The sequence below is a fragment of the Callithrix jacchus genome, chromosome 10, assembly GCF_049354715.1.
Source record: "Callithrix jacchus isolate 240 chromosome 10, calJac240_pri, whole genome shotgun sequence".
Lineage (NCBI taxonomy): Eukaryota > Metazoa > Chordata > Mammalia > Primates > Cebidae > Callithrix > Callithrix jacchus.
This window is the reverse complement of record NC_133511.1, coordinates 117,671,000-117,696,592: the sequence shown is the minus strand read 5'-3', so window position 1 is coordinate 117,696,592 and position 25,593 is coordinate 117,671,000. Positions and strand designations below refer to the sequence as shown.

The window sequence follows — 25,593 nt, the reverse complement described above, 5'->3', positions numbered from 1 at the left end:
AATAGGGAACAACATAAAACAGGCAAGTTTGACCCATACATGATATAAACTGTAGGCAACAAAAAGTGTCTGTGAGAGAGACCAGATATAATATTAAATAAGCAAATGATTCAGAATAGGCATTATAAAGATGTTTGAGTACTTAAGTAGACCACAGTTAAGGAAATAAAGGAAGGTGTGATAATAATATCGCATCAAATAGAGAATATCAGTAAAGATATGTAAATCATTTTTAAAAATACCAAATGAAAATTCTGGAGTTGAAAATTATAGCAGCTAAAATATAAAATTCACTGGAGTGGCACAACAGTAGATTTGAACTGGCAGAAGAAAGAATTAGTAAATTTGAAGATAGATTGATAGAGATTGTGCAAACTGAAAGGGAGAAAAATGAATAGAGACTTAGAGAAATGTGAAATATCATTAAGGACAACAACATATACATAATGAAAGTACCAGAAAGGGGGGAGAAAGAGAAAGCAGAAAATATATTCAAAGAAATAATGCCTGAAAACTTCCCATTCTGCAGGTTGTCTGTTTAGTTTGTTAATAGTTTGTTTTGCTGTGCAGAAGCTCTTTAGTTTATTAGGTCCTACTTGTCAATTTTTATTTTTGTTGCAATTGCTTTTGAGGGTCCGTTTTTTTTTATTCTGCATATGGATGGCCAGTTATCCCAGCACCATTACTGAATGGGGGATCTTCACCCCATTACTTATTTTTATTGACTTTGTTGAATATAAATTGGTTGTGTGTATTCAGATGTATTTCTGGATTCTCTATTTGGTTCCACTGGTCTATGTGCCTGTTTTTGCACAGTACCATGCTGCTTTAGTTACTGTACCCTTGCGGAATAGTTAGAAGTCATGTAATGTGAATGCTTCTGACATTATTTGTTTTGCTTAAGATCACTTTGGCTAGCTGGTTCCTTTTTACGGTTCCATATGATTTTTAGAAATACTTTTTCTAATTCTGCTAAAAATGCTGGTTGGTGGTTTCTTAGAAATAGCAATGAATCTTTAGATTGTTTTGGGCAGTATGACCATTTTAATGATTTTAATTCTTCTAATCCATGAGTGTAAAATGTTCTTCCATTTGTTTGTATCATATATTATTTCTTTCAGCAATATTTTGGACTAACCAGTTTTCCTTGTAGAGATCTTTCACCTCCTTGGTTAGATGTATTTCTAGGTATTTTATTACTTATTTGGCTATTGTAAATGCAATTGCATGCTTGATTTCACTCTTAGCTTGAATGTTATAGAATATAGAAATGTTACTGATTTTTATATGTTGATTTTATTAAGATTACTTATATGGTCTAAGAGCCTTTGACAGAGATTTTATGATTTTCTAGGTATGGAATCATATTATCAGTTAAGATAGATAATTTGACTTATTCTTTTCCAATTTGCATGCCTTTTATTTCTTTCTCTTACCTGAATGCTCTGGCAAAGACTTCCAGTACCATATTGAATAGGAGTGGTAAGTGGGGCATCTTTCTCCTGTTCCAGTTCTTAAGGGGAAGGCTTCCATCTTTTACCCATTCCACATGATGTTGGTTGTGGGTTTGTCACAGATAGCTCTTATTATTTTGACGTATGCTCCTTTGATGCTTAGTTTGTTGAGAGGTTTTTTTTTTTTTTGGTCATGAAAGGACATTGGATTTTATTAAAAGCTTTCTCTGCATTTCTTGAGATAATCATATAGTTTTTGTTTTTAATTCTATTTATGTGGTGAATCACATTTATTATTTATTTACTTATTTTTAAAATTTATTTATTTTAATTTAGGTGCACACTATATCTGGCATTTCTCCCCGTGTTATCCCTCCCCACCCTTCCCTCCCTCCCCCACCACTGTCTCTCCCCTACCCCCCCAATTGCCCCCAGTGTGTGATGTTCCTCTCCCTGAGTCCATGTGTTCTTGTTGTTCAATGCTCACCCATGAGTGAGAACATACGGTGTTTGGCTTTCTGTTCTTGTGTCAGTTTGCTGATAATGATGGTTTCCAGACTCATCGAAGTCCCTACAAAGGACATGACTCATCATTTTTTATGGCAGCGTAGTATTCCATGGTGTATATGTACCACATTTGCTTTTTCCAGTCTATCATTGATGGGCATTTGGATTGGTTCCAGGTCTTTGCTATTGTACACAGGGCTGCAATGAACATATGTGTGCATGTGTCTTTATAGTAGAACAATTTATAGTTCTTTGGGTATATACCTAGTAATGGGATTGCCAGGTCAAATGGAATTTCTATTTCTAGATCCTTGAGAAATCACCACACTATCTTCCACAATGGTTGAACTAATTTACACTCCCACCAACTGTGTAAGAGTGTTTCTATTTCTCCACATCCTCTCCAGCATTTGTTGTCTCCAGATTTTTTAATGATTGCCATTCTAACTGGCATGAGATGATATCTCAGTGTGGTTTTGATTTGCATTTTTCTAATGACCAGTGATGATGAGCATTTTTTCATGTTTGTTTGCCTCATATATGTCTTCTTTTGAAAAGTGTCTGTTCATATCCTTTGCCCACTTTTGAATGGGGTTGTTTGTTTTTCTCTTGTATATCTTTTTTAGTTCCTTGTAGATTCTCGGTATTAGCCCTTCGTCAGATGGGTAGATTACAAAAATTTTTTCCCATTCTGTTGGTTGCCGATTTGCTCTAATCATGGTTTCTTTTGCTGTACAGAAGCTCTGGAATTTAATTAGATCCCATTTGTCTATGTTGGCTTTTATTGCCATTGCTTTTGGTGTTTCAGTCATGAAGTCCTTGCCTATGCCTATGTCCTGGATGGTTTTGCCTACATTTTCTTCTAGTGTTTTTATGGTGTTTGGTTTTATGTTTAAATCTTTGATACATCTGGAGTTAATTTTAATGTAAGGTGACAGGTAGGGGTCAGTTTCTGCTTTCTGCACATTGCTGGCCAGTTTTCCCAACACCATTTACTAAACATGGAGTCCTTTCCCCATTGCTTGTTTTTGCCAGGTTTGTCAAAGATCAGATGGTTGTAGATGTGTGGTGTTTCTTCTGGGGTCTCTGTTCTTTTCCTTTGGTCTATGTCTCTGGTTTGGTACCAGTACTATGCTGTTTTGATTACTGTAGCCTTGTAGTATAGTTTGAAGTCTGGCAGTGTGATGCCTCTGGCTTTGTTCTTTTTGATTAGCATTGTCTTGGCTATGTGTGGTCTTTTGGGATTCCATATGAAGTTTAAAGTGGTTTTTTCCAGTTCTGTGAAGAAGGTCATTGATAGTTTGATGGGGATAGTGTTGAATCTATAGATTACTTTGGGCATTATCGCCATTTTCATGATATTGATTCTTTCTGACCATGAGCATGGAATGTTTTTCCATCTGTATCCTCTCTTACTTTGTTGAGCAATGGTTTGTAGTTCTCCTTGAAGAGGTCCTTTACATCCTTTGTTAGTTGTATTCCTAGGTATTTTATTCTCTTTGTAGCAATTGTGAATGAGAGGTCGCTCTTGATTTGGCTGTTAGTCTGTTATTGGTATATAGGAATGCTTGTGATTTCTGCACATTGATTTTGTATCCTGAGACTTTGCTGAAGTTGCTTATCAGTTTGAGAAGATTTGGGGCTAAGACGATGGGGTCTTGTTGATATACAATCATGTCATCTGCAAATAGAGACAGTTTGACTCCCTCCTTTCCTAATTGAATACCCTTTATTTCTTTTTCTTGCCTGATTGCTCTAGCTAGAACTTCCAATACTATGTTGAATAGGAGTGGTGAGAGAGGGCATCCTTGTCTAGTGCCTGATTTCAAAGGGAATGCTTCCAGCTTTTGCCCATTTAGTAGGACATTGGCTGTAGGTTTGTCATATACAGCTTTTATCGTTTTATGATATGTTCTGTCAATACCTAGTTTATTGAGAGTTTTTAGCATGAAAAGCTATTGAATTTTGTCAAAGGCCTTCTCTGCATCTATTGAGATAATCGTGTGGTTTTTGTCTTTGATTCCATTTATGTGATGGATTACATTTATGGATTGTGTATATTGAACCAGCCTTGCATCCCCAGGATAAAGCCTACTTGGTTGTGATGGATAAGCTTCTTGATGTGCTGTTGCAATCTGTTTGCCAGTATTTTATTGAAGATTTTTGTGTCAGTGTTCATCATGGATATTGGCCTGAAGTTTTCTTTTTTAGTTGAGTCTCTGCCTGGTTTTGGTATCAGGATGATGTTGGTGTCATAAAATGAGTTAGGGAGGATTACTTCCTTTTGTATTGCTTGATACAGTTTTAGAAGGTATGGAACCAGCTCCTCTTTGTATGTTTGATAGAATTCAGTGGTGAACCTGTCTGGACCTGGACTTTTTTTGGTTGGTAGGTTATTGATTGCTGCCTCTACTTTAGCCCTTGTTATTGGTCTATTCAGGGTTTCAACTTCCTCCTGGTTTAGTCTTGGTAGAGTACAAGTGTCTAGGAATTTATCCATTTCCTCCTGGTTTACCGGTTTATGTGAGTAGAGCTGTTAGAAATCTCTGATGGTAGTTTGTATTTCTGTGGGATCAGTGGTGATATCCCCTTTATCATTTTTTATTGCATCTATTTGATTCTTCTCCCTTTGCTTTTTTATTAATCTGGCTAATGGTCGATTTTGTTGATCTTTTCAAAAGACCAACTCCTAAATTTATTGATTTTTTGAAGGGGTTTTTCTGTCTCTATCTCCTTCAGTTTGGTTCTGATCTTAGTTATTTTTTGTCTTCTGCTAGCTTTTGAGTTTTTTTGATCTTGCTCCTCTATCTCTTTCAATTTTGATGATAGGGCGTCGATTTTAGATCTTTATTCTCTTCTCTGGTGGGCATTTATTGCTATAAATTTCCCTCTCGACACTGCTTTAAAGGTGTCCCAGAGATTCTGGTAAGTTGTGTCTTCATTATGATTGGTTTCGAAGAACATCTTTATTTCTGCCTTCATTTCATTGTTTATCCAGTCAACACTCAGAAGCAAGTTGTTCAGATTCCACGTGGTTGTGCGGGTTTGAGTGTGTTTCTTGATCCCGAGTTCTGGTCTGATTGTGCCATGGTCTGATAGACTGTTTGTTGTAATTTCTGTTCTTTCGCATTTGCTGAGGAGTGATTTGCTTGCAGTGAGGTGGTCAATTTTAGAGTAAGTGCAATGTGGTGCCAAGAAAAATGTATATTTGATGGATTCGGGGTGGAGCATTCTGTATATGTCTATTAGATCTGCTTGATCCAGCTCTGCATTCAAGTCCTAAATATCCTTGTTAATTTTCTGTCTCGTTGATCTAATATCGACAGTGGAGTGTTGAAGTCTCCCACTATTATTGTGTGGGGGTCTAAATCTCCTTTTAAGTCATTAAGAACTTGCTTTATGTATCTGGGTGCTCCTGAGTTGGGGGCATATATATTTAGGATAGTTAGCTCTTCCAGTTGGATTGATCCTTTTACCATTATGTAGTGCCCTTCTTTGTCTCTTTTGATCTTTGTTGGTTTGAGTCTATTTTATCAGAGACTAGCATTGCAACTCCTGCTTTTTTTGTTCTCCATTTGCTTGGTAAGTCTTCTTCCATCCCTTTATTTTGAGTCTATGTGTGTCTTTGTATGTGAGATGGGTTTCCTGAATACAGCACACCAGTGGGTTCTGACTTTTTATCCAGTTTGCCAGTCTGTGTCTTTTGATTGGGGCATTTAGTCCATTTACATTAAATCTTAACATTTTTATGTGTGAATTTGATCTTGCCATTTTGTTACTGGCTGGTTTTCTTTCCCATTAGTTGACTCATCTTCTTCATTGCATTTTTGGTCTTTGCCAAGTGGTTTGCATTTTCAGTTTCTGGTACTTGTTCCTTTCTGTGCTTAGTGTTTCTTTCAGGTGCTCTTGTTTAGGGCAGGTCTGGTGGTGACAAAAATCTCTCAATAATTGCTTGTCTGTAGAGGATTTTATTTCTCCTACACTTACGAAGCTTAGTTTGGCTGGATATGAGATTCTGGGTTGAAAGTTCTTTTCCTTAAGGATGTTGAATATTGGCCCCCACTCTCTTCTAGCTTATAGGGTTTCTGCTGAGAGATCTGCTGTGAGTCTGATTGGCTTCCCTCTGTGGGTGACCTGACCTTTCTCTCTGGCTTCCCTTAGCATTTTTTCATATATTTCAACCCTGGTGAATCTATTATGTGCCTTGGGGTTGCTCTTCTTGAAGAATATCTTTGTGGAGTTCTCTGTATTTCTTGAATTTGAAATTTGCACAGCCTTGCTAGACTTGGGAAGTTCTCCTGGATAATATCCTGGACTGTGTTTTCCAGCTTGGATTCATTCTCCCCATCACCTTCAGATACACTGATCAAGTGTAGATTAGGTCTTTTCACATAATCCATATTTCTTGGAGGCTTTGTTCATTTCTTTTCACTCCTTTTTCTCTTGTCTTGGCTTCTCTTTTTATTTCATTGAGTTGATCTTCAGTCTCAGATATCCTTTCTTCTACTTGACCAATTTGGCTATTAAAACTTGTGTTTGCTTCACATAGTTCTCGTGCTGTGTTTTTCAACTCCATCAAGTCATTTGTGTTCTTCTCTAAGCTGGTTATTCTAGTTAGGATTTCGTCTAACCTTTTTCAAGGTTTTTCGTTTCTTTGCATTTAGTTAGAACATGTTCCTTTAGCTCAGAAAAGTTTGTTATTATCCACCTTCTGAAACCTGTTTCTGTCAATTCATCACACTCCTGGGTGAAGTTGTGACCCTGTGTTGTTGAGGAGTTATGATCCCTTGAAGGAGAAGAGGTGTTCTGGCCTTTGATGGTTTCATCTTTTTTGTGCTCGTTTTCCCCCATCTTTGTGGATTTACTTTGCTGTGTTGTCAGGGAGCTGCTTGATAAGATCATGTGTCTGCCTGTGGAGGCACTACTGGGTTTCTAGGGATTCCTTCAGTTACTAGGGAAGTTTCCTGCTTCTTTTTTGTTTGTACTGGGAGATTAGGCCCACCTGTTCCGCTGACCTGTAGGGGCTGCTGGGTTGTTAAGAACACTGTCCTGTTGCTATGTAGGCTTCCTGTGTTTTTTGTTAAAACATGTAGCCCAGTCCCACCCCTCTAGTGGTGGGTTGTGCCCTTCCTCCACTGGCCTGGATCATTCAGGGTTCATCTCAGACTGTGGCACTGGCTGTGCAACCCACTAGAGTCAGAGCTTCAGCCCTCTGGGGTTAGTGGGGGAGGGTAGGGACCCACCCAGCCATCTCCCCCTTTCAGCTTCCTCTCTCTCCTGTCAGGGGATAGAGGTCCGCCCAGCTGCTCCTGCTTACAGCTCCCTCTCTCTCTCTGGGTGAAGGGAGGGGGCAATAGCTCAGTCAGCAGGCTCTTATTCAACTCCACATTTGCAATTCCTGGCGCTTGACTGGCAAAGATCCCCTGTTCTGTGTATTGCTGAGGCTTTGCGGGAAGCGCTGTATCTGGACTGGAGTGCCAGAGGGGAGCCTCTGACTCGCAGGTCAGATGCACTTTTCTTGGTGAAGCAGCACCCCTCCCCGCCTTGGTCTGCCCTGAGTGGGCTTTGCTCACCATCAGACCAGACCCGTTGAAATGCACCTGGTACCTCGGTTGGAGCTAGGAGATCTCTGGATTTCTGTGCCTCTCTCGCTGGGTGTTATGTGCTGGATTTGTGTCTAATCAGCCATCTTGGATCTCTCAAAAACATATATTCTATATTTATTTTCTGCTTTAACTTGAAAACATACATATGAATAAGATATAATGTCATACTCTTTAGAACACGATTAAACCAAGAGAGTTTTAAACTAAAAAAAAATTTTCTCCCTTTTTTTCTATTTTTCATGTTGGAATGCCCTGTGGCTCAATTCTTGTTTCTGTTTTCATCTTTGCTGTGTTCATTCCATTGGAGATCTCAACAAGTCTCCTGGCCTTAAATCTCTTCCGTTCTAAGATTCCCAGTTGAATCCATCCAAATGCTCAAGACAAAAATATGGCAGCCCTTATTATGTTTTCTTTTTTTCATCACACCTATCACTTTCTAACTATATTTCTATAATTCTACTATATTATGTCCTTGTTTGTCCTATTGTTTATTGCTATTATCCTGCTATTAGAATGTAAGCTCCCTAAGGTAATAGAGTTTCATCTGTTTGTTCACTGATACATCTTACATACACAGAATATGACTGACACTCAGCAAATAACACACACACACACACACACACACACACACGTATATGTACGTGTATAGTTAGATTGATTGAGGTGGAGTGGGAAGATGAAAAAAGAAGCACAGCAGACAGAGTGATGGGGATTAGGGACAGAGTTACAAAGGGATCTAGGTTATGACTGGAACTTGGAAATTACAATCATAGTCTCCCCACACCATCCCTCAAGTAAAAAAAACCCAAAACTTTTTGTGAAAATCAGTTAAGGGGCTGAGTTTATTCACACCTGTTTCTTTGGGTGTTGTAGAGCAATTTTGGGACAGTAAGCACCAATACAGAAACTAAACTATGACAGTGGCAGTTCTGAGAATTTGCAAAACTACGTGGGGGCTTTATGGGCTTTGATGCCATCTGTACTTATATCTCTGGGGATGTAAGGTTTGCTGAGGAAAAGCAATACCGGATGACTCCTAAGTCACATGTTCACTGCTTGCAAACAAATTAGAAAAAAAAAAGCTTAGAAAAAGGACTAGAATGAAAAATGGTATTAACAGTGGCTACCTTGGGAATAGAAGTTAAGAACAGTGCAACAACTCAATGCCCATAATTACAGCTTCCAATCAGGGGCTGAGAAAAATGGCCCCTCATACAGCTCTGATCCTATTCTATTGAAAGAAAAAATAGGTGGACCTTTATCTGAAATATGAAATAAAACTTCATTTTCTTCTCTTACTAATGCCTGAAAGCACCCTGTTTTCCTCAGCAGGTTTTGATAAGCAGAATGCTATCTGTGTGCCAGGTACTGTTATTATTTTTTTCTTTCTCTTTTTTTTTCTTGAGACAGAGTCTCGCTTTGTCACCCAGGCTGGAGTATAGTGGTGATCTTGGCTCACTGCAACTTTTACCTTCCCAGTTCAAGCAATTCTCCTGCCTCAGCCTCCCAAGTAGCTGGGATTACAGACATGTGCCATCACATTCAGCTAATTTTTGTATTTTTAGTAGAGATGGGGTTTTGCTGTGTTGGCCAGGCTGGTCTTGAACTCCCGACCTCAGGTGACCTGCCTGTCTTGGCATCCTAAATTACTGGGATTACAGGTGTGGGCTACTGTGCCTCGCCCCGGGTACTGTTCTTTATGCTTACTTACTAATGAATCCTCACAGCAACTCTTTGAGGTAGTTACTATTATTATCTACATTTTATTTTTTAGATGAGGCATGTGAAGCACAGAATAAAGTAATTTGCTCAAGGCTACACATGTAGTAGTGGGGCAGTGAGAATTGGAAATTTCAGGCAATCTGCCTTCAGAGCTGTGTTCCTAACTCCGAGGGGGCTGTGGGAGGCAGGAGGGAAGTTCTAAAGAAAAAGGAACACATGCACATGTATGTTCATTGTGGCACTGTTTACAATAGCAAAGACCTGGAACCAACCCAGATGCCCATCAATAATAGGCTGGACAAAGAAAATGTGGCACATATACACCATGGAATACTACGCAGTCATAAAAAGGATGAGTTCATGTCCTTTGCAGGGACATGGATGAATCTGGAAACCATCATTCTTAGCAAACTGACACAAGAATGGAAAACCAAACATTGCATGTTCTCACTCATAGGTGGGAGTTGAACAATGAGAACAACATATGGGCACAGGGAGGGGAACATCATACATTGGGGTCTGTTGGGGGGTGGGGAGCTAGGGGAGGGATAACGTTGGGGGAAATGCCTGATGTAGGTGATGGGGGATGGAAGCAGCAAACCACCATGGCATGTGTGTACCTGTGCAACAGCCCTGCATGATCTGCACATGTACCCCAGAACCTAAAGTACAATTAAAAAAAAATAGGCACATCCTTTGTTAGATGTGTTGTCATGGTATCTGGCTTGTGTTCTAATTGTTATTTCCTAGACCTGGTTTTGCTGAAGGCAATTCTCTTTTCACACGTTATTTTGTCTTCTCCATTCTCCTTAACTAGACACTAATTTTCTAATCTTATCCTAATTACATTTCTTGCCTTCCCAATGCTTTGACTTTCAGGGTCCAAGTTTTGCTTCTTGGCTAGGTCTAATGGCTCCTGTCTATAATCCCAGCACTTTAGGAGACCAAGACAGGAGTGTGCCTTGAGGTCAGGAGTTCAAGAGCAGCCTGGGAAATATAGCAAGACCCTTATCTCTGCAAAAAATGAAAAAATTAGCCAGGTTTAGTGGCAGACACCCTCAGTCCCAGCTCTTTGGGAGGCTGAGGCTGGAGGATCATTTGAATCCAGGAGTTCCAGGTTGCACTGAGCTATGATCACGCCACTGCACTCCAGCCAAGGTGATAGAGTAAGACCTTGTCTCATGTTGTGTTTGGTTATAATGCTCCCTGAGATAGCTCCTTGATTTATTTCCTGGAAACTCTCATGTCTGTCTCTGTATACAATCTTATTGCTCACACTGTGTCCTCCTCCAACACCCATAGAGGATGCACTGGAGCATATCTTTACAAAAATTAAATAATTATTTTTAATTTAAATATTTGGAGAAGTCTTTCCCCCCCCAAAATGTAATTTCTCTCTTGTTTTTGGTTTGCACCAATTAACATTTTAATCTTTAGAGTTGCTTCAAACATTCTGACGTACCTTATATCTGGTAACAGGCTTCTGGATTACGCTGCTGGATCCTGAGTTGACGAACTGGGGATAGCAATAAGCATTTATAAACACACAATGCCTTATGATAATCCCCGCCAGAGCTTCTTTCCCTAGAGCCAGTGGCATTCCTGATATCCCAAGTAGCACTGAATTTTCTGAAGAAAGTGATTTTAACATGAAAACCCCATTTGATGTCTGTAGTGACCACGAGTATAATTTCTAAACAGATTCATTTTTCCTCTATTATAGGGATGAAAAATGTTTTGAAGTCTCTGGTCGTTAATTGCATAGGTGATGGGACCCACGGATCTCACAATGATTTTATGAGGACTTGTAGGCACTTCATTTTTTTTTTTTTTTTTTCCTGTGGGTAGGGTTTTGCACTGGCAGGAACCTTGGCAATCGGGCCTGCCCTCTTAGTTTTGTTATTTGCAAATCCGCTAAGCATATCTTCCAATGTGTTATCGCCATGCAGCTCACCACGGGGGCGCCTCTTCCAGGCTTGACATGCACTTGTTTTTTCGTTTTTAGTTTTAATTCTCATTTATTGATTCTATAAAGTTAATTATTAGAAAACAATTCCTAGGGGCTAGGGTGGTGGCTCTCACTTGCAAGAACTATGTTTCCCTCATAATGTTATTAAAAAAATTGTGAATGGAAGATAGTTTCAGAAAGCATTAGATCTGAAGGTTTATAGGTTGCCCTCCACAAACATCCTATCCTAAGTACTGTCATCACCTCTTGGGACTAGTTGAAAGGATTGTTGCTTCTCGTATACCAAGAATTACATTTTGTCCAGTATCGTATTCCTGCCTGCAGCAGATGTTATAAAAGATGTTTCAAACATACTAAGAAGGGGACTGGGGACCCTTGAACCCAGGTGAATGAAATCCCGTCATGAAAGCAGAAGCATCTTAGCCTGTGTTTATTTGTTTTTACCTCTGATACTTTATTGCTGTGTCACTCTGTGAGAGCCACTTAAGTTCTCTAAGCCTCAGTTTTCCTGTTTGTACAGTGGAGATGAATGATAGCTATCTCATGGGGTTGTGGCAAATAAGGTGAAATAAACTTGAAATGCCTTTAGAAGGTTCCTGATACACTAAGAGATATAAAATCGAATAGTTATTATCTATGGCTAAATATCTGTCATATGCTCTTTCATATCTTGGGCTGAGGATTCTTTCTAGATGATTTGCAATAGGTGATTGATTGTATTATTTCAGTTTAAATGATTTTTCCTTATTACATACATTCTTTCCAGAAAGTTCTCAGTGTTAGTAAATGTCTTCCACTTGAGGACTCCCACTATAGGAAAGCCTTAAAGGAAATAATGTATTTTGACCAGAGCAGAGATCACCAGGCCCTTCTCTGGATGAAATGGCTGTATGTGGATGTCTCACAGGCCTTTTCACAAAGCAAAAGGGACTGGGTCATACTAAATCTTTTCTCCCTTTGAGTCTTGTTTTTGGTTGAAAAGTACAGAGTTGTGGGTAAGGAAGTAATGAAACTCTCGTCTATGGAGAAATTTAACCTTGGGTAAACTTTCTACTTGTCGTTAAGCCCCCTTGGTGGGAATTTTGGCAACTCTTACCATGGAATTATTATAGTATCCTTATTCAGAACATCCATGTTAGAAGTCTCTGTTTGATTTCCCCAAATTCCTCCTGTCCCCCTAGGTCTCCTTTTTTTCTCTTTCTATATACAGTCTCTCTAAAAAATGCCTCTGTAGCCCCAGACATTAAGCTAAGGCCTTCGGATTTTTCACTCTGCAGAAGATAAGCCTAAAGTTAAATAGCCACTCTCTTATTCTTCAAGCATACGCCTTTAATATCTTTTCCACATAGGCACCTGACCATCTCAAGAAAATTATTAAAACATGCAACAAACAAGGCATTTCTAAGACTGTATTCACTCTAAAATGGGCTCCATAAATGTCAGAGATTGGGTCTTTAGCCCATCTCTAGACCACCTGAATTCAGTTGAAAAAAAAAATGAATCGAAATCAATAATACCATAGTTTACTCACAAAAAATGATGACAAAAATGAGTAAATTGCTACAACAATTATAGGGATAAGACCAGGACGACTTGAATCCGCTCCTATCAAAAGCCAATGAATCCAGAGAGTTCCCAGTGCACTGTGAATCAGGCCAATCATTATTTGCACAGCCTGTAAGAAGAGAGAGCCAATATTATTACTCCAGTCAAATCTATAACAGATGATTACAATCTGGGTGACTGAGGTTAGGAGAACGCTTGGTTTACCCCGGTACTTCTGAAGCAATATTGAAAGAATTATGTGTCAGGGAGAAAGCAGGCTGAATAGAGAAATGGCAGCCACAGTTGGGTGATGGGGTCTCCTCATTTATTTAAACAGGGAGTATCTGTTTTTGTTTCATAGCAGCCTTTCGAGATAACTAATATATATTTTTCTAGTTGGCTCTAGTTAAGTAAAAAGCAGAGGCCTATTTGTCTGTTTGGCTCAGGACACTCAACAAAAAGAGAGTTGTTGACTCCAAAGACCCCCATGGTGCGGCCTTGATATCTGCCTCCCTCCTATAGTTGGTTCTCTGAGGTCAGCTCCAGCCTGTAGACTCAGCTCGTGTTCTCCACTCTGAATCCCAAATAGGAACTTTTGATCTTGCCTACTTCCCTCATCCTCTCTTGTTTGCAACTTGGACTTCAGTTTCTCTCTGCTCTGCCCACTCCCGCACCCAATGCTGACATTTGTAACCAATCTGGATCACAGCTCTAGACTTTGTTCAGAAAAGCAGGCAAACAGGCCTTTGAGACGTGGACCACCACCTGCGGAGGTCTGGCCTGCAGACCCTGACTCAGCGATGGATGAATGAATGCACTCTTACGCCATTACAGTGATTCAAATGGGCTAGGGATGGTCGTTGGCTGCTTTCAGAGGGCAAACTCCAGCCAACCAACCAAGACTCCCTCTCCATCACTACATTTATCCAGTCAGATTTTACAACAGACGTTCTAAGTTAACACACTTGTGGATAATTAACATGGTTCAAAGAATGGTTTTACGACTGATAAAAGGTTTAGTTTCTGGGTCCAGAGTAGGCACTATTACTATTAACTATTAACAGGTATTCCCTGTTGATCTCCGCCTGAGAGCTCCATCCAGCACAAAATTTGCATGAGTAAACAGAGTAGAGACAAAGGGATTTGGCATAAACAGACTTAAACTGGGAAAGCCTTTTATCATCTCTCTCTTAATGTAAATGAGGTGGCTGCCTTCAGCCTGCCCCAATAAAACCTTTTGGCCTTCCAAAACGTTTGAGATTACAATCTATAACTTCTGCTAATATTTTGCCAGCCACCCCAAGTGAATATCAACAGGCCCTCTAGTGACTCCTGGTTTTCTGTAACTCTTATGTGAAGTGGTTCTCTGTGGCCTGCTTAGAGCTGGGCTTTATCCTCCAGCTGGAATAGAGCCACCTGCACATACCAGTGACTAGGATGTGTGGAACCACCAAAGGAGCTGGAATGGAGATTAATCAACATCACCTGCCCTGCAACTGCTTTACCCTCTGGTGCCCATTCTTTCTCCTTGATCCATTTAGGTAGTTTTAAGTGAATTAAAGCTACTTTAATCAGATTACCTTAAAATTCATGTTCATAGGGAATTTATAGGTTTCTGTTCTGGCATTGAGATTATGTAAAAGTATATTATTCAGGGTTCTCTGGAGAAACGGACCCTATATATTTTATATATATATATATGTATATGTAATATATATTATATATTAGTAAAAGGAAAATAAATCTCAGGACCTTGTCTTCACAGGTATGGAACAAAGGACAGAACTCAAAGTCATCCCTCTGCTCATCTGAGACAAATGTATATCTGATTGCTTCCTCTGCCCTATGTTATTTTATCTTACGTAAAAATGCAGATTTACTGGACTAGACAAATGTATAAGTAATTATTCCTATACCCTCCTCTCACATGTAATTTGTGTATTCAGTGAATGGCTGATGAAAGACTCAAAAGGATGCAACTGCTTGCCTCTTATCTATTCATGCCCTTAAAAAATTTCTACCTCTTTCCTCCATACCTGTGCTTTTGCCTTTGGATATTGAGGTCCCCAGACCCTCTTCAGAAAAAGCATGGATCACAATTTTCCCTGTGGTTCTGGGTTCTTTCTCAAACATCTTAAAATGATTTAGACGTGCCTCAGTCATTTTCTTTGATCTACTTTGTAAATTTTGGCTGATGAGTCCAAAATTTACAATGTGGGTCAGCAGGCTGGAGACACAGAAGAGCTGATGGTGCAGATAAAGCTTGAAAGCAGTCTTCTGGAAAATTCCTCTTGCTCCATGCAAGAGGAGGGATGAGGGAAATGGAGGAAGCAAGGTCAGCCTTTCATTCTGCTCAGACCTTCAACTGATTGAATAAGGTCTACTCACATTATGAAGGGCGATCTGCTTTATGCAAAGACCAGTGATTTAAATGTTAATCTCATCCACAAACACCCTCACGGGAACAGCCATAATAATGTTTGAATAACTAGGCACCTTTTGGCTGAGATAAGTTGATATACAAAATACCCATTATAAGTCAACTTCATCACTTAGCAGTCATATACATCTTGTGAAATCATACTTAATATCCAATGTAAGATATACTTTGGCCTAAGAGCTGTCATGCGTGCAACAAAAAATGCACTAGCACTTTTCCAGAGGAGGGTGCAAAATTCTTGAGTGACGTTTACTCTTTTGCTTGAAATACCACAATTTAAAAACTATAATATAAAGTCAACACATCTTATGTTACATGATAAGGGGGATAAGAGAGGAAAGAAAGCAAAGATATGTAATACAAACATATTCATAACAAAATAAGGAAAAATACTCCTGATAATTCCAGTCCTTATTTCCGTAACTGGCCACATGGTTATAGCTGGTATTTATGAGCATTTTCTCCCACTACCCAGTCTGTATTTCCTTTGTGTTCAGCAAGCACCTCAGCAGCCTGTGATGATTTACTTAGTGGGTTGACCCAAACCCTCCTTCCCGAAGTCTGACCATCAGTAGTCCTGTCCCAATTAGGTGGTTGTAGTTTTCCATTGACCTTAATCATAGGACATGGTAATACTGAAATGCCCTAAGGGATTTCCTGTATTTCTAATATCTTATTCCTTAACTGTGAAGTAATAGGCCAAATTTCCTCACAGTAGTCAGTGTCAATAACCCCTTTTGCACAATAACTCCCTTCTTCGCCAACTGATTCAGAGACGTCAAAAGTCCAAAATGGCTAGTTGGCAGTCCTCACTTCTAGTTCAATGAAATCCATTATTATGTCTCCTTGTAGAAACATTTCTTCCTTTGGAATAAAGTCATCTGACAGGCAGAATATAAGGTTTCAGGACAATAAGCACATTTTTGCTAGCAGGTAACTATGAGTACTAGTGAGTGGTATTCCTTCCATTTTCACTCCCTGATTTCTGGACCTGTGAACCCCAGCTTTGGGAGAAACATCCTGCTAATGAACCTCACCCCATTTAAACAGGGTGTTGCCAGCTAGCTGGTGCTGTCATTGTCTTCAAAAGTTCACGCGTCATTCTGTCAAAGCAGCTACTTCACAATGGTGGCGAACATGGTGAGGCCAGCAGATTACATGAGCTTGAGGTTATCGATGCACTTCATTTGCTCTGCAGTGAGTTGGTTGATCAAAAACAATGCTGTGTGCCATTACCATGGCAATAGATAGAGCGTTCTTGAAGTTCACAAAGGGTAGTGTTTGCAGAGGCATTGAAGGCAGGGAAGGTAAAACCATACCCAGAAGAAGTCTCCATTCCAGTAGGAAGAAAACACCGCCTCCTCCATGATAGAAATGGTCCAGTGTAGCCATTCTGTCACCAGGCTAATCACTCCAGGGAATAGTGCCATATCAGGAACTCAATGTTCATCTCTGCTGCTGGCATATTGGGCACTTATCAGTGACTGTAGCCAAGTCAGCCTTGGCGAGTGAAAGTCCACGTTGCTGAGCTCAGGCATAACCTCCATCCCTGCCACTGCCACCATGGCCACTTGGTTAATGGGCCCATTGGACAATGATGGGGTGGCTGAGGAAAGAGGCTGAGTGGAATCCATAGAACGGGCCATCCTATCCACTTGATTATTAAAAGCTTCCCCTGCTGTCTGGGTGTGGTGGCTCACACGTGTTATCCCAGCACTTTGGGAGGCCGAGGTGAGTGGATTACCTGAGGTCAGGAGTTCAAGACCAGCCTGGCCAACATGGTGAAACCCTGTCTCTACTAAAAATATAAAAATTAGCCAGGTGGTGGTGCATGCCTGTAATTCCAACTACTGGGGAGGCTGAGGCAGGAAAATCGCTTGAACCCAGGAGGCAGAGGTTGCAGTGAGCCGAGATTGCACACTGCCCTCTGGACTGGGTAACAGAGAGAGACTCCATCTCAAAAAAAAAAAAAAAAAAAAAAAACTTCCTCTGCTGCGGTTGCTCTTTGGTACTTTAACGTGGGACACACATATATTTATGTGTTTTGCCTATTCAGAAATCTATCTACAAACCTGTTCTCTAGACTCCTGTGTCACCACTTTTCTAATCATGTTTGTTTCAAGTCCCTGACATTCCAGCTACATAATTGGCCGCAGCCCATGAATTAGTATACAGTCACACACCTGGCTATTTCTCATTCCAAGCGAGATATACAACCAGGTGTACTGTTTGAAATTCTGTCCACTGGGAAGATTTTTCTTTTTTATTTTCTTCAGGAATGTCCCAGAAAGGGATTACAGGGCTACAGCTGTCTACTTGTACGTTGTGCCTGGGAATCATGTAACCTTGGCTGGTCATGGTTCTTTTTCTGACAGGGTAACCAAAACCTTTCATCCTGAAGAGTCTGGGCCATTCACAGGCTTGCAAGGACTGGGTTGTTGTAATATTCCATTGACCTTAATCATAGGGCATGACAGCAGCAAGAGACAGCCTAAGGGATCTCCTGTATTCCAGACATACTCATTTTTACCTCTATTCATTGTGAAGTAGTGGTCCCATTTGCCCTTGGTGTCCTGGATTGATCACCATAGCTATTTTTGGACTCTCTTTTTTGCCTGTTGACTCAGAGGCAACAGGAGCCCAAAGTGGCTGGATGACAGCTTTCACTTTCAGTTCAGTGAATTCATTGTTGTTGGTCCCGGTGGAAGCACTCTTCTCTCTGAAACTAAGACTTCTACACAAGACATCTTGTTAGTTTGACAAAAATAGAGCATGAAGTCACAGCGACATGAAGCAAAGATTGTGCTGGTGGGTCACTGGGGCAATGGTGAGTGGTGCCACTCCTATTTTTACCCCTTGATTCCTAGACTTGTGAATCCTGGCTATGACAGAAAGAGTACTATACACTGGATGCTGATTTAGAGCATATGCAGCCTTCTAGAGAACCTTGTCCCAGCTCTATAAAGTATTGTCACCAAGCCGGCACTGTAACTTCAAAAGGCCATTCTATTAAGCTGGCTGCTTCAGGATAATGGCAAACATGACAAGACCAGTGAATTCTATAAGCGTGAGTCCACTGCTAAACTTCTTTGGCTATAAAGTCAAGTCCTTGGTCAGAAGCAATGTCGCATGGAATTTCATGATGGTGAATAAGGCATCCTGTAAATCCATGGATGGCAGTTTTGGCAGAAGCATTGCATGCAGGAAAGACAAATCCATGTCCAGAATATGTGTCTACTTCAGTAAGGACGAAATGTTGCCCCTTCCATGATGGACGTGGTCCAATATAATCAAGCTGCCTCCAAGTAGCACCTTAGGGAATGGTGCCATAGTGGGGGCTCAGTGTTGGTCTCTGCTACTAGCAGATTGGGCACTCAGTGTTGGCCAAATGCAGGTTCCCCTTGGTGAGTAGAAGTACATGTTGCTGAGCCCATGCATAACCTCCATCCCTGTCACCATGGCAACTTTTTCAATGAGCTCAATGGTCAATAACAAGGGTGGCTAGCAGAAAAAACTAACTAGTATCCATGGAATGGATACTCCTCTGCTCCTCTGCTGAGGTCACCCTTTGGTGAGCATGCACGTGGGACATAAATATCTTCACATCCTTTTCCCACTCAGAGGTCTAGCCACATACCTCTTCCCCATTTTTTTTTTTTTTTTTTTTTACCAATTTTTCAATCATCTTCCTTCCAAGTCTCTGACTATCCATCCAAACCATTGGCTCCAACCCATGAATCAGTATATAATCTCACATCAGGCCATTTCTCCTTCCAAGAATAGTTCACAACTAGGTGTACTGCTTGAAGTTCTGCCCATTGAAAAGGTTTCCCTTTGCCACTATCCTTCAGGAATGTACCAGAAGGGGGCTGTAGTGCTATAGCTGTCTACTTTTGGGTTGTGCCTGGATCATGGGGTACTCCTCAGGAGGCCATAAGTGAAAATTGGAAGAGAGGAGGCAACATAGCAGGAGTAGGAACCACGGGCATTTGGACCAGTTCCTCATGTAATTTACTTGTGCCTTCAGGACCTGCTCAGGCCTGATCACATGTGTGCCACTTCCGTTTGATGATGGAGTGTTGTGCATGCCCAACCTTATGGCTTAGTGGGTCAGGCAACATCTAGTTCATAATGGGCAGATAAGGTTGTATCGTTACTTGATGGACCCTGGTCAGACATTCAGTTTCTGCTAGGGCCTGGTAGCAGGCTAAAAGCTGTCTCTCAAAAGGAAAGAAGTTTTCTGTGGAAGATGGCAAGGTCTTGCTCTAAAATCTCAAGGTCATTCACTGTATCTTATCTATAGAGGGCTCCCTCTCTGCCACTGTTACCTCAAGTACCATTGAGTTTGTCGGGTCATAAGGCCTCTCTGGCAGAGCAGTTTTACAGCAACCTGGACCTATTTCAGAGCCTTCTCCTATTCTGGGGCCCACTCTAAACTAGCACCTTTTTGTGTCGCTTGGTGGATAAGCTAGAGTGGCACACTCAAGTGATGAACGTGCTGCCTCCAAAATCAAAATAGGCCTACTAGGGATTGTACCTCTCTTTCTTGGTTTTAGGAGGGGCCAGATGAAATAACTTGTTCTTTTTTTTTTTTTTTTTGAGATGGAGTTTCGCTCTTGTTACCCAGGTTGGAGTGCAATGGCGCGATCTCGGCTCACTGCAACCTCCGCCTCCTGGATTCAGGCAATTCTCTTGCCTCAGCCTCCAGAGTAGCTGGGATTACAGGCACGCGCCACCATGCCCAGCTAATTTTTTTGTATTTTTAGTAGAGACGGGGTTTCACCATGTTGACCAGGATGGTCTTGATCTCTTGACCTCGTGATCCACCCGCCTCAGCCTCCCAAAGTGCTGGGATTACAGGCTTGAGCCACCGCACCCAGCCCACAACTTGTTCTTTAGAACAAATATCTTGTCATGACACCCACCATGATAGCCCTGGAAATTTTTCTGAAATACAAGGATTTACCCTGGATTTTAGTCATATTTTCCCCCATTCTCTGACATGCCAATGTCTTACCAGTAAGTTCAGAGTAGTTACTGCTTCATGTTCGTTAGGACCAATTACCATAATGTCATTAACATAATGGATCAGTGTGATACCTTGTGGAAGAGAAAGGCAACCAAAATCCCTGCAAGCCCAATTACGACATAAGTTTGGAGAGTTTGTATGCTCCTGGGGTAGGTCAGTAAAGGTGTATAACTGGCCTTTCCAGCTGAAGGCAAACTGTGTCTGGTAGGCCATACAGACAGATGGAGAAAAAGTCATTTGCCAGATCGATAGCTGCACACCAGGTATCAGGAGATGTGTTAATTTGCTCAAGCAAGTAAACCATCTTGTACAGCAGCTGTAATTGGAGTCACCACTTAGTTAGGCTTGCAATAATCCGCTGTCGTTCTCCAGGATTCATCTGCCCTCTGCACAGGCCAAACAGCAGGTTGAATGCAAATGTGGTGGGCATCACCACCTCTGCATCTTTCAAGTTCTTGATGGTGGCACTAATCTTTGTGATGTCTCCAGGAATGCAGTATCGGTTTTGAGTTAACTAGTTTCCTCTAGAAGCTTCCATTTATCTTTTCTCACCATACTCCACAGGTTACAAAACCAGTGTAGGAGGTCTGCCAGCTGTCTATTCTAATTGTGGATTCTGGAACGGGGGAAATGACCACTGAATGGGTTTGGGGACCAACCGGACCCACTGTGAGTTGGACTTGAGCTAAAAATCCATTAATAATTTGGCCTTCATCAGACTCTACTCTAAATGGAGGGCCACAGTGATGGTTTGCATCTCCTGGAATCAATGTCAGTTCAGAGCCAGTATCCAGTACTCCCTGAAAGTACTGATTATTTCCCTTTCCTCAATAAACAGTTATGCTGGTAAAAGGCCATAGGTCCCATTGGGGAATTATGGGAGAAAGATTAACAGTATAAATTTTAGGTAGTATACCAGGGTCCTTTCTTGGTGGGGACATGGCTTACCTTTCATGCATACCTAGGAACACTACGCAGTTGCCATTGTAAAGTACAGCCTCCAGAGAAGAACAAACTGTAGCCAGCCCATTGGAAAACTTAAATGTGAGAAGAATAATTACATTCTGAGGTAGCAGAGGCCAAACAGCAGCACTCAACCATCAAAGGCAAGGTAGGCGCAGTTACCACCATAGCAAACAGAGTCAAGACAAGCATCAGAATAGTCCTGCTTCTGTGGATCTATGGTGTTGGCTAGTTAATCATAGTGTTCCTAGATGTGAAATAGATAGGAAGCCTCCTAAATTCTTACTTGAGCTGTACAAGCAGAAAACTTTCTGGTCAAGTTAATAAAAGTCTACCTCAAAACACGAAAACAGAAAATTATCACCCCTGAATCGATTTCCAGACTTGAGCCAGTTTACAGATCCAAAACCCGTTGACTGAATGGCCTCTGCTACCTCAGAATCTAATTACTCTTCTCCCATTTAAGTTTTCCAATGGGCTGGCTTTCTTCTGTGGTAACTGCAGTTACCATTGTAAGGTACAGCCTCCAGAGAAGAACAAACTGTAGCCAGCCCATGCGAAAACTTTTGTCACTTTGTCCAGCAATGATAAGAACAGCCAACTGAGATCATTGTATTTCTTGGTTTTCCACAAATTTTCCAAAATATTATGTATAGAGTCACTAAATTTCTTGCCTTTTATAAGAGGTGAATTAGGAGTATCAAGTGCATTCATTTTGTGTATATTTGTAAACAGTTCATACCATGGAATATCAGAACTGTCTGTACTATTAGAAATAAAGCCCTTTGTACTTTCAGGTCTAATAAGATTAGTAGAGCTAATTCCAGAAATCCCCAAATCAATTAAAGACACTAATTCTTAAAATTCTGTCCTTCTACAACCACTTCTAGCACCAAAATCTGTATTAGTCGGGGTTCTCCAGAGAGACAGAACTCAACAGGTTGTATGCATATGTTAGGGAAATTGGTTTATGCAATTATGGACACTGAGAAGTCCTATGAGAGGCCATCTGCAAGCTGGAGACCCTGGCATGCTTGTAACATGGCTCAATCCAAAAGTTAGAAGGTTTTAGAACCAAGGAAGCCAATGGCGTAACTCTCAGTCCAAGGCCAAGGGCCTGAGGACATGGGGGGCCGCTGGTTTAAGTCCTGGAGTTCAAAGGCCACCGAGCCTGAAGCTGTTGTCTAAAGACAGGAGAAGAAGAGTATGTCCTAGTTCCAGCAGTGGACTGACATATTTGCCTTTTCTCTGTTATTACTGTCTTCAGATTATTAGCAGATTTGATGGTGTCTACCCATACTGAGGATGGATTTTCCCCACCTGGCCCATTCAGACTCACATGCTAATCTCTCCTGGAAACACTCCTGTAGCAAACACGTCCCAAAATAATGCATTACCAGGTTTCTAGATATTCTGTAATCCAGTCAAGTTGGTATTTTTAATTAACCGTCACAGATCCTAAACCCGTCATCCTCCCTTACGTGGTAGATCTCACTGGTAGGTCAACTGGTGGCCAGTAATAGGCCTACACTTTCTCAGACACATTGCCACCACCATCTTCTGGGCCAGATAAGCAGATGTGAGGCAATCAACCTAAACCTAAAACACCACTGTACTGGGGGTAGTGCAGAGAAACCACTAGTTCCCTGTCCTTACTATATATATGGGGCTTTACTGCATGTAGGTATGCCCTGCATTCTGATAGTACACTGGGTAGGTCTCAACCAGCTGGAGATAATCATAGATTTGATATGTTGGGAATTTTCCTAGTGTAAGCTTTAATGCTGCTGACTTAAATACAAATGTGATACAAGGCCCCACAGATATTGGTAGATAATACAAAAGGGTGTAGTATTCTAAGATTGAGGAGAGCTGAGCAGGAAAGCATTGAAGCAGAATATGATCCACCTGAGCTAAATGTAAGGGGAACATGTTGACAGTACCATGCCCCAGGGTCTATAGTTTTTTCTGGTTTTAGGCCCACACATGACCACTTTATGACCGATGAGCTTTGATTCAAACTGTTTACAAATGCAGGCAGCAATGGACCTCTCATGTATCAGCAGACTCTGTATTTGTTAGAATCCTGAGTGGGTTGTGATAATGTTGAACTATTCCAGAATGGTTTTTGGGTCCATCATTTGAATCCAATTAGCTTTAGGCTAGTTACCGTCACCTTCGGACACTTTTGTCAATTCTCCTTCCTTTGGGGAAGATGTGGTCACTGTCTTTTCCTTTTTATATTAGGAAGAAGCAACACTAGTCATTTATTAACCCAAGTAGCACTTAGTCCTTACCCCCATTGCTTTGGTGCCTTCTTTTAGAATAAATCTTCTTGGCATTTTAACAAAGATATATTATAGTGATTATAGAGGATGAATGGACTCCTTTTCTGCAGAGAAATATAGAGAACAAGTAATACTAATTATTATTTTGAAATAAGACACTTAAAATGGCAGCCTCTGATTTCCCCCACTGCTTTGCAATTATTTACAAAAAGGTTTTGGCATCAACCGACTGATATTATTTTCTGCTAAACAGCAATAACTTTCAGGCAAAAGCCAAGAGCTACCTCTTAGATTTTATTCTTCTATAATGACCTTTAAATGAGACTGAGTAGACACCTTTGATGTAGTTGACCCACTCCCATTATTTTCATCTTTCTCAGGAATTACCTGCTCACCCAAGTCCATAGAGTCACCCAGGGTTGAACTGCTGTGTTTGCTCTCCGTGAAATGTCCCCAGCCTAGCCATAGCCGATTAGACGAAGGGTGGGCATCTGACTCTAGGTGATCCAATAATAATTCCTTTCCCAGAAAACTGCATATATATGACAATATAGACCCATTCTAAGCTTGCCTCTTGAGCAAGAAGTAGTAGCACTTCCGTGTCCCACTGTATGGAAAGAAGTATGAAGGGACATCTAGAGTAAAGATATGGAGTGAGAGAAGTCCCTAAAAATTCTAGCGGCTCTTACTTCCCTGATTACAGTTGTGTTACAGGTCTGTCTATGAGAAATACCTGCATCTTAAAAAAAAAAATCCGGCTGGATATGGTGGCTCATGCCTGTAATCCCAGCACTTTGGGAGGCCGAGGTGGGCATATCACCTGAGGTCGGGAGTTCGAGACCAGCCTGATCAACATGGCGAAACTCTGTCTCTACTAAAAATACAAAATATGAGCCAGGCATGGTGGCACATGCCTATAATCCCAGCTACTCGGGAAGCTGAGGCAGGAGAATCACTTGAACCAGGGAGGCGGAGGTTACAGTGAGCCGAGATGGTGCCATTGCACTCCAGCCTGGGCAACAAGAGTGAAACTCCATCTCAAAAAAAAAAAAAAAAAAAAAAATCCCTCTTTTGTTTTGTAAAAAGAGGGTATACATTAAGTGAAAATTTTTATAGTGTTCCAGAACAATGGCTGACTGTTAAAGTTGGGACAAAGGTACTATTTTGCATCTTAAATCCGTAAAATTGCCAGAGGCTGCAGAGGTAGGTTACCAGAGATGGCCTTTTCTATGGGCTTATTGGTAGGTGACAGTTTAGAGAAGTGGCTGTGGTCAATTGAATTATGATTCCTAATTATTCTTTCCTCTTTCCCTGTTAGAGGGTTTTACATCTTCACATAGTGCCTTGTGACTTGCACTGTGCCCTTCATTCCGTAGAAGGAGCATGTCTCTCTACCTCACTGATACTGCATTTGACCCTGCGGCATGGTTTGACTGATGGAATGACACGTGGTACATCTGAGCCAAATCCTATGAGATATTGTAAATTTCCATCAAGGTTATTGGTAATTTACCTCTGCTGTAAGAATACTACTTCCCAGGATTTTGCTGTTCGTTAGTGTGGATCCCAGAATGAGGAAGTATGAAGCAGGCTCACAGCCTACCCACAACATTGAACAGAGCTCCAGTAAGTGAAAAGTAAATGTTTTTTCTTATAAGCCTACAATTTTGTGATTGTTACATCAGCAACACTGACTAATACCCTGGCACCAGCCAACACCTTTAGGCAAAATAGAGGGAGAGAGAAGATAGAATTTTGGGAAACACACTGTTGGTGAAGCTATGAGATAATAGAACAGTGACACTTAGAGAATAGGGAGGTCCTTCAAGTATGTGTGACTAGCTTTTACTTCTCTGCTGGTGTCTTTTTGCCGGGAAACGTGGCCCGCCCTTCTGTTAGTTGAGCAGAGGAAAAGATAATTGGAGATAAATCATAAGGAGAAAATGATCTTAACAATGAGAGAAGGCCAGAACTAAACCAGCTCTCCAAGTTGCAGTTGCAGGCAGAAAGTTTTAGGAGAAATATCCTACTGGTAGTCCTGGGATGATATATCTATGTCAGATTAAAGGC

At 41.0% G+C, this 25,593-nt stretch overlaps 1 protein-coding gene across 3 annotated transcripts in view; it reads right to left on the bottom strand.

Moving 5' to 3' along the window:
• Window positions 1-25,593, bottom strand: part of LOC103796335 (uncharacterized) — a 60,294-nt gene that overhangs the window by 20,457 nt on the left and 14,244 nt on the right. For 2 of the 3 annotated variants that reach the window (XM_009008255.5, XM_035262832.3), the window contains exons 3-5: window positions 23,533-23,627; window positions 12,790-12,933; window positions 10,752-10,805 (exon numbers count right to left, since the gene is read on the bottom strand). In XM_009008255.5, coding sequence (XP_009006503.1) covers window positions 10,752-10,805; window positions 12,790-12,933; window positions 23,533-23,577 — 243 coding nt within the window. In that variant the 5' untranslated portion in view covers window positions 23,578-23,627. The remainder of the gene's footprint in view (window positions 1-10,751; window positions 10,806-12,789; window positions 12,934-23,532; window positions 23,628-25,593) is intronic. The other variant, XM_035262835.3, reaches the window with a different exon arrangement.